We start from the raw sequence: 10,035 nt of genomic DNA, 5'->3' as shown, positions 1-10,035 counted from the left end.
AAAGGTGAACACAGCCTGCAAAAGGTCATAGGAGATTTCCTAAGGATACTTCCCGACCAGAAAAGCCATTTAAGATTAATCTGGCAGGGAAAGCTATGTTTTGGAGGAACTCAGTCACAGTCCAGGGACCGAAGCCTCAGGCGGCTGGCCTTTTTGGCCGTTCTCCACATGCAGTATTCCACAGCAGCCCAGGGAGCCGGCCCAGCAGAGGTCCTGCCCTGGGAGCTAAGCGCTCAGCTAAACCTATTCCTCCATCTGCGCTGAACGCCTTGTGCCTCCTTTCAGCAAGGCACGTATAAGTCTTCCTAGCCTGCAAAAGTCCAGGTACAGTATTTGGTCATATACTTCTAATTAAGGAATAATCCCTAATGGCACATAAAAATACTGCCACTTTAGAGTATTGGTCCTTTTTTCTTTTAATTGCATTCCTCAGAAATTATCTATTTTCATTTTCATGCTAGCATTTTGGGTACAACTAAGCCTAGGATGCTTGTGACACCACCGCCACCCCACCCAACACATGTGCACACATACACCAACCCTTCATACTCTCAAATCTTCTGAGAACTTCCTGATTCTTGCTTGGTTCGGATTTTACTCAACAGTATCCATAGTGAAATTAGACACGAGAAGTACAGGGTTAAATGTGAACAAGGCCCTCTTAAGTGACCGTTCCATAGGAGACTGATTGTTTAAAATACATGAGGCTAAAGTCTACATTCCCTGATTTGACTGATTTTAGGGTGTTTACACTTTTCAGAGCTAGTTCCAGCCTCACCCTGAGGCTGAAGGTTACAAATTCTCAAATTCACCTGATTCTAACTCTGTCAGAATCTGTTACCACAGGTGACTCACTGAACTTCTTGGAAAAAAATTTTAGACTAGGAAATTTTTCATTAGCAAGTAATTTTGCCGGTCCATTTCTGCACATGGCATCACAGACTGTAGCATTCATCCAGGAAACACACTGGGGTGTGGATCCAAAACCTGAGGCTAGAAGAGAAAGCCAGAGCAGGGTGCTGTGAATCTGTTCCCTTTTATGGGCACGATGCTGCACAAGCAGACCCTGTCCTACCTCCTGAGTCTTCCGGGAAGACAGCCACTCTAGAAGTAGCTCTCTATTTTGTTGGTGATGGCTTTTTTTTTTTTTTTTTTTTTTTTTTTTGGTGGGGGTTGATGGCAGGAAGTCCTGTTAAGTCAGTGGCCAGACCAGGGCCTTAGTAAGGTATAGTTGTTAGTGTTTTTTTTTTTTTTTTTTTTTTTTTTTGGTACTGGGAATTCAACTCAGGTCCTTGAGCTTGTGAGGCAGGTGGCAGAAACACTGAGCCAAATCCCTGGCCCTGTTTGTTTGTTTTTGACACAGGGTCTCATTATGTAGCTCAGATTAGCCTTGAACTCACTATGTAGCACAGGTTGGCTACACAGCAGTCCTCCTGCCTCAGCCTCCTGACTGCTGGGATTAGAGGCATGCAGCACTAGGCCCTGCTTCACTCCTCCTATATTTGATGACACCTTTCATTGGCAGGGGATTTCTTTGCTAATCAAAACTTTCATATTGCAATTTTGTAAGCAACATTCTCTGAGTGCCTACTATGTGCCAGGCACTGAGAGCTGCATCTGTGTTGTCTCTTTCAGTCCTAATCAACCCCTGAGGGAAGTGCTATTCTTATCTTCCTTTTGCAAATGAGGAAGCTAAGTTCAGATAGGTTAGGTAGCTTGCTCTAAATCAAATAACAAACTAGTGGCACCATATAGATTTGATTTTTTTCTAGACCGGGACTCTCTGGGCCTCCTTTGCAGCTATTCTAATGGGCTGCCTCTGGTTTAGGGTCCATTTCTGGTCTACAGAATCCTTTATTAGAGGGAAGGGCTATTTGCTAGCCTCTGGATCATAGGATTGGATGTCCCTTATTGAATTGTCCCTGTTTGGCTGTTTAAACCAATAATTCGTTTTGAGAAGCCCCCAAATACACTGTTCACTGAGTATCGAAGGTAAATAATTGTGGTTGGGGATTTCTTTTTTCTTTTCTTTTTCTTTTTTTTTTTTTTTTTGTACCAGGGATCAAACTTGGGAACCTTGCCCTTGCAAGGCAGGTGGCAGAACCACTGAGCTAAATCCCCCACCCCGTGTTGGGATGTTTAAAGCAAGGATTTAATCATGGGCTGGAATAGCTGACGAAAGGCCACTGTGCTCTCTCTGTCTGCGGGGCAGAGATCTCCAAAGCCAGATGGCCTTGTTCTGGGCCCTGAACTCTCTTGTCCCAATTTCCTGTGCTCACCTGTCACCTCCTGCATCTTGTGCCTTCCACTGCAGCTTCTGATACCCAGGGAAGGCACGTAGGATGAGGCGGTCACTCCAAAGGCCCATCTATGACCCACACTTACCTGTGCATTCCGATTAGCAGGCTTTCCTTCCTGTCACTTTAGCAAAATGCTCTGGGATTTTAAATCTTCCCAACCTTTGGTGGTTGAAGTAGGAACATTATTGCTTTTCTATTTGTGTAGGATAAATAGGAAATAATTTTATCAGCAGTAAGTTGAGTAACCCTTATCTGAAATCCTTAGAAGAAGTGTTTTGATTTTTTTTGCCTTTTGGAATACTTACATGGGAATGGGACCTAAGTCTAAACACGAAATTCAATTGCTTCATCTATACTTTATACACAGACCCCGAAGGTAATCTTTTACATTTTCAGTGCACCTGCACTTTGACTATGACTTATCACATGAAATCTGGTATGGAATTTTCCACTTGCAAGGTCATGCTGGAACTTAAAACAGTTTTGAACAAAAAAAGAAGTTTTGGATTTTGGAGCATTTTGGATGTCAGGTTTTCAGATTAAAAACGCTCAATCTATTTTAAAGTGAATGTGCATATAAATTTTTGTATACAGACCTTAAGACTTGGCCAATATATGTAATATGAAGAATTATGGTGAGCCTGGAATTTGTTTTTACTTTCTGAAGGAGTGCATGCTTTTTCTACATGCTGCTCTTTACATGAGATATGTGCTGTGCATCTTTATCCCTCCAGTTACCTTTTCTTACCAGTGCAGCTAGAACAACCTTTCTAAAATGCATACGTTGTATCACCCCTTGTAAGACTTCAGTAACTGGACGAAACACGCAAAAGTGTTAAGAAGAGGGCTGGGGATTTAGCTCAGTGAGGCCACTGCTGGCCTTGCAGGCACAAGGTCCTGAGTTCCATCCCCAATACCAAAAAAGAAAGAAAAAAAGTGATAACAAGACTTTCTGAGGAGGTTTGAGAATGTAGCTCAGTCATACAGCACTTACCCAGCATGCCCAAGGCCCTGGGTTCACTTCCCAGCACTGCGAAGAGAAAGAAATACAGGTTGTCCAGGCCCCACGACTCTTCAGCCATTATTCCTTTCTACTTCCTCTAACATCCAAGTCTTGGCATGTGCTGCTCTCTCTGCCTCTAGCACACTGTTTCACCCTTCCCAAGCCACACCGTTCTTTGCCGGCTTCGTATTCATCTTTTTCCTACCTTCCTTCAATCCCCGATCCCCATAAAATGAGGACATAGCCCTGCGATGTGCTCCCCTCTCATCCCTTAGCATCATTTATCATAGTTGCATTTATTTGGCATCTTTTCCACTGGCTCTATGAGGGCAGAGGATGGGCCCATGTTATGCCCCGCTACATCCCACTGAGGAACATAGGATGTGGCACACAGTGGCACTCAGTAGATATTTATTGAATGACTAAATGTATCGATGATACCTCCGAAATCTTCTGGATTGCTTGTTAAAACTGATTACAAGCAACTCAGAACTACTGGTGCATGAACCAGTCATCCCCATAGGTGTTCCTTTTCTTGATCCAGGGGAGGTAGCCACACTGCCATCTGCAAGCCTTTTACTACTGAAGCTCTTTGCATTACCCAGAGGGAGGTAGCCACCTTCTTGCAAACTCTGAGCCACATAGTTAGGTAACTCTTCTAAGCCAGGGGGTTCTTAAAACATGACTGTCTTGGGTCCTGTGATTTAAAGCATCAAGTTTAAGTAAAACTGATGCGCATGTGTTTATCTCCTTAACCATAGGTTCAGAAGCTCTCCTTTGGCATAAAGTTTGGCTAGTTCTAGGAATTAGTTTCCAGAGGCAAATCTGCTCATACTTTACACAGATATAGGATCTCAAACTGGTTCCATTATGGCAGTGGTTTTCAAATTTTATTTTTGAACCCCTTCACTTTCCCACCCTAGGAGACATTTGGTAATAACTGGAGTCACTTTTGATTGCTACCATTTGGGAGGGGATTCCACAGGCCACTAGTGGATTGGTACCAGAGATGCCGCTAAATGTTCCATGATGCATAGAGACTTCCCACAAACAAAAATTGACCTGGTGCAGATATCAATAGTGCCAACTTAAAGAAGTCTTGAGTTGAGGCGACATTCTGTACATACTTGAGCTCATAGAACCAGGCCCTATTTGTCTGTGCTTTCCAACATCTATGGGAACAAAGCAGAAAATAAGTTGGAACACTGTAAGATGGCTGGGGCTTTTCCTCTGCCTGACATACAAAAGAAAGATGCATATTCTATGTCTCAAGTAGAAGAGTTCAATCTGTGCAGTTTTCATAGGTAGATTCTTGTCATAGATCAATGAAACCTATGGAGATCTCATAATGCAGGACATTTAACATGGAATTGAACAGATTCTTTGGTGTGAAAGAGTTTCAGTGAAATCAAAACCATATTTGTTTTTCACATAAAGAATGTTCAGACCATTTTCTTTTCCTAACAATATAACTCTGGGGACAAAATATCCATTTGAATTGCAAGTGAAATTTAAACTGCATCTTTTCTACATAGACATTCCAGTGTATTTATACGTAACCCATAAAGGCATGATGTTACAAAACACAGTTGTATATTAATGAAGCCATATGGCATCAAATTTTCCAATTTATAGACAACTTTGTATTTACATAACAAATTATTAAATCAACCATTTTTCTGGTTTATAAAAGGTCACTGAAGTACACACACAGTGTGTATAAAGCAGATAAGTCTGATATACATATTTACAGTAGGTACAAATTAATCTTTCGTTTGAAGATATTATACATATTTACAGTAGGTACAAATTAATCTTTCGGTTTTGAAGATAATGTTTTATATATATATATATATATTTTTTTTTTTTCTGTATCAGACTTCCCACTGATAGTAGGATATACCATGCTTCAGTTGTTTATTGCTTTTCGGCTCACTGATTTAATAGTCACTTTTGTGTTGCTTACACATAGGAATTACTAATGTCCTTATTTCTTTGGCTAATGCAAATATGAGAAAGTAAATGAAAGAAAAAGGTAAACTAATTCAGTATTATAGTTGTGGTTGGTTGATATCTTTTGTTCATATCCCCAAATGAATCAAGTAACACACGACTCGTTTCATGCATATGCCACGGAAGCATCTTGTGTCTTGCATCGTATCATTTGGGCGTAACTAGGTAAAGTAAACAAGATTTTGAATTTTAAGTAAGGTCTAGAATCTTTGCTTTCTTTTCAGAAAGAACAAAGCCACAAACATCTTGAGTGTCTTAGATTTTAAAATCCTAGTGCAAAATTGTTTGTGACTTGCCAGGGAACTCTGCAAATTGATACCAAAGTTGATATCATGGTCTGAAACGAAAAAGCAATCAACTCATGTGAATCTTCATGAAACGTACAGAATGTGAAATAACAGCCCTCTGCTCCTCCCGTAATTCTGCTGCTTCATTTTTAAGTAAGAAAGCAATGTTTACTTAAAAAACAGACAGAGCAAAAGTAGGGGTCTAAATAAGACTTCACGAGGCCTGTGATATCACGAGAGAGGAATGTTTTTCTTAAAGCATTTTCATTCATAATGTGACTGAAAAGTACAAACCAAAAATGTTCCTTTAAATAAATAAAAACCATGGGCTGCTTTTAATACTACAAACAAGACAAGCCACACAAAAGCTGCACAGTTAATATTCACTCGTTGGAAAGACTCTAAAAACTACCGAGATACGTAGTTTATTCTTCGTGTGCTTTCTAAGGCTGTTAGGGACACAAAACGAAATTAGATTTCCTTTTTCCAGCAGGAACTATTATGCTCTTTAAAGGACCAAAAAAAAAAAAAAAATGTCATTCTGTTCCCATTCTCGGATTTGTTTTTTTAAAAAGTTTATTTGAGAGAATAAAAAATGTACTAACATAGAAGGGCTAGCCTTCATTTAAAAAAATGAATTGGCTTCAATACAAAGAGAAAGAAATGGCTTTCTGGGCAGAATTGAAGTATGAGTGACCAGTTTTTAATTATAAAGACGGTGCAACATCTAAAAAATGTTAACGCACTCCATAACCTAAACTGCAAACAGTATTTACATGAACTGCTTACATGAACCATTTAACTGTGAGAGGGAAAAGACCTCACGTGGACTGAGACAGCTACACCTAGCACTCACAGCAAAGCCATCTGCAGCCAGTTAAGTCCTGGGCAGATACATACTTTACACGGTCTAGGGCTGTAAAGCGTACAGTGCTGGGGAAGCACAAACCAAATGCGCTCAAAATAACAAGAAGAAGGTTTGGTTGCCGCAAACTCATTCTGAAGACAGAAAGGCAAAGGCCAAAAACATCTTCATATATCAACACCGGACACAGGCACAGACACATCCAACACACAGACACACACATGCACCTGTCTGGAAGTAAACACACTGTGCAGACAAACAGTAGAAAAGCAGGTTGATGCAAAAAAAAAAAAAAGAACATTCATGGTTTAAATGTATCAAATATATGAACTTACAACAAAAGTGTGTCAACTAAACTACATAAACCTTTACCTCCATGACTACCTGAGGGGCCAGGCAGTGGCCCAGGAATCCAGAAAGACAGAGTGAACCCACCCCTGAAGGCAGAGTTCCTGCTCTAGGCCACGAATCCAAGTGTGCCCAGTTCACTCCCTCGGGCTTGAGGGTAGGGGTGAAGAGGGTACAGAAGGAACAGAGGGACACAGAGGACCCGTGAGAAGAAGTAAGAACTGTTGCTATCGGAAGTGAGCCCAGGCAGCATGCTCTGTGCTGTGGCCCCAAGAAACTAACTTGAGCAATGACCTGGGTCTCCTTTTTCCTGAGTGACTGGGACTCTGCTATACGATGGGCTAAGGAGTTGGGGCGGGGGAAGCAGAGGGAGAACAGCGGTGGGAAGCTGTGGCCTCCAGAGCCAGGTATATTATTGGTTATTGGAAAGCTTAGTCTGCCGAGGGAGCTCCAGGCTAGGGACAGGCAGGGCTTGAAGTGATTCGCGGGGAGGAGGCTGGTGGTTCCAAGAAAAAGGGACAACAGACACTTTTTTTCTTTTGATGGTCGTACACTGAGGTTAGGCGGGTGGCCTGCAACTTCCCTTATCTGCCTTGGGGTAGCGTTACGCCACCACCAGGAAAAATTGTGGAAAAAAGATGGAAAATGATGTTGTGCTGCGATTCTTATTAATTACATTGTACTTTACAACGGCTCACAGTTTTAGGTTTGTATACTTGTGGTATTTTCTCTCTAGATTTGTTTCACATTTTTTCTTAATATAATATAAATAATTTGGTTAATAGATTTAACCTGCATATTACAGCCACATTAATATATATATATATATCTATATATAAGAATCTGTTAATGGTATAAATAATTCTTTAAATAAAATAAATCTGATATGTTATATAATACTGATAAAAAATTAGCATCACTAATAATTTTGTAAGCCACCTTAACTTCTGGGTTAAGTAATAACGATGAATGGGTATGAAATTTGCTTTGATGATTTCTTTTTATTTTTGCCACTACAAAGAAACTGAACTACAATCCCCCTTAGCTCTGATAATGTTTCAAAGTGGGGCTTTTGCTTCTGTGTGTGGAAATAGAAATTTTACCTTGCCAGATATCATTTGCAAAAAAAAAAAAAAAAAACCAAAAAAATAGTGGGGCTTTTGCTTCTGTGTGTGGAAATAGAAATTTTACCTTGCCAGATATCATTTGCAAAAAAAAAAAAAAAAAACCCCAAAAAACAAAAAACCAGCAAACCTTAGTTCGGAATATCGATGGTGGGATGATGACCTAGCTTGACAGGTGGCTATGAGATACTAACTATAGAACTGGCTGAGTAAAATATCCCATCTAAGTTTTTTTTTTTTTTTATAAAACTTATTCTATTTTAAAACTTAGGTAAAAAAAATATGCAACAAATGGTTGCAGTTTCTGAATTCTTAATTTAGACCTGTGAGCCCTCATCCCTTTAGAAATCTGCACAGTTGCCATTTCCTATCTACCCAAAATTGAGTCCAGAGCCGCCAGGCAAGGTTCATTCCCAATAGATGTTATAAGTGGACACTCAGCGGTGTGTAGTGTTATGTCATAATTCAGGTATTACATCATCGTGCCTCTTCTCTGCTGTTAGATACAAAAACAGCATCTTTTACATTATCATAGAAAAGCATTTAGGTTGTATTTTTATTTATCACTTTACACTGGTAGTCTCTGGTAGGTGTACTCCATAGAAACCAAAGAATTTTGTACACTATTTCTTTGTACAATAAAAGATAAAGTGTGCATTAGGTACGCTTGTACATGACAATATTGTACAATATTTACATTTTTTATATCACCATGAAATTCTGTATTTTCTATGTACAACATTGAAAACTCTTCAGAAACATTTGGACTAGTTCTTTAATCACAATTTTAGTGTCATAGAAAAAGAGTTGCTCAGTAATCGCTCGAGCATGGAATGATCTCATCATACAGGGATTCTGATGGGTTTCTCCAGCATTCATTATCTTTTCTCATCAAAAAACTTGGGTCTCACTGTTTCTTTTAGCACTCTGTTGTGGTGGTAGCTATCTGCCGTAGTTGAAATATTGATATAACAGCGGCCATATCAATACTTATACACAGGTACATCTGCGCACGTCCCTTTGACAAACACTGCACACTAACAGAGCAGTCTCTGTTATCTGGAGATCTTCCTCCTCTTGGGCTTGGGTGGTCTCATTTGTCTGTCTCCCTGTGGGATTTGGTGAACCTGGAAATAAAAAGGTAGATGAAACCAGTAACAACAGAGGTTGAAATCCAAAACAGCATATGACTTCTGGTATAGAAACAGGCTTTTACTCTCAATCACGATATCCTGAGGCATTTAATTTTCTACCAAGACCTCAGTGTGCTCACAATCGGTGCAAAAGATGAAGAACACTAGAAACTGATAAGCAGAGAGACACTCCGGGGACTTCAGTAAACAGTGGAGCACAAGGATGAGGTATGATAGGTCTGCTGCAGCAGGCGCAGCACAGGTTTTCCACCCCTGAACTAGAGGAAACCAGTTTTGGGGAATGCAATGTACATTTGCTACTCCACTGTACATTTAAGATGAAAAGAAAGCCTTTCTTGCCAGATATCCTAGATGGCCAGTGTCGCTGGAGCCTGGAAAAGTGGGTTAATACATACCAGACATGTTTTCTTTTCTACTTTATCACCCTGTTTCTTTTACAGCTACCAAGAAGTGTCAAAGATCACACGAACATGCACACACAGCTCAGCCCAAAGATGTCTGTTTGTGAAAATAATAAGGACAGAATGTGGGATACCACTACCATCTGTTGGAAGGTCTGAGCTTGCATAGGCCGGAAGAGCACTTAATACATCTTTATATAACAATGCAGGGACCAGCAGCATTTAAGGCCATGCATCAGTTTGAGCAGGGGTTAAGCAGCATCACAGCATTAGATAGCAGATGATTTTGAGGGGCAGGAAGCAGGTGACTGTGACACAGCTACTGATAGGAGGGAGTAAGGAAAAGACCCATGAATGACAGCATAGACCCTAGGCAGTGTTATGGCAAATGCTTCACAACCAGTATTTGGACACAAGGTCGAATTTCCGAATTCTTGTGGTGTAAATTACTTCCACCATGATCAATTTCAACCTATCAGTGTGATATCACAGAATTTAGAGCTAGGAAGAAATATATGTAGTTAGCTCTTGAGATCCACT

General features: G+C 40.3%; 1 protein-coding gene across 2 annotated transcripts in view; it reads right to left on the bottom strand.

Annotated features, from left to right (window-relative positions):
* Positions 1-8,474: 8,474 nt before the first annotated feature.
* Mbd5 (methyl-CpG binding domain protein 5) overlaps positions 8,475-10,035 on the bottom strand; it is a 137,248-nt gene continuing 135,687 nt past the window's right edge. For both annotated transcript variants that reach the window (XM_019207043.2, XM_019207044.2), the window contains exon 12: positions 8,475-9,067. In XM_019207043.2, the coding sequence (XP_019062588.1) occupies positions 8,996-9,067 (72 nt within the window). In that variant the 3' untranslated portion in view covers positions 8,475-8,995. The remainder of the gene's footprint in view (positions 9,068-10,035) is intronic.

Source organism: Fukomys damarensis, unplaced genomic scaffold (assembly GCF_012274545.1).
Source record: "Fukomys damarensis isolate Sample0158 unplaced genomic scaffold, DMR_v1.0_HiC HiC_scaffold_29, whole genome shotgun sequence".
NCBI lineage: Eukaryota > Metazoa > Chordata > Mammalia > Rodentia > Bathyergidae > Fukomys > Fukomys damarensis.
Note: the sequence above shows the minus strand (reverse complement) of the source record. Positions and strands in the feature narration are given on the sequence as shown.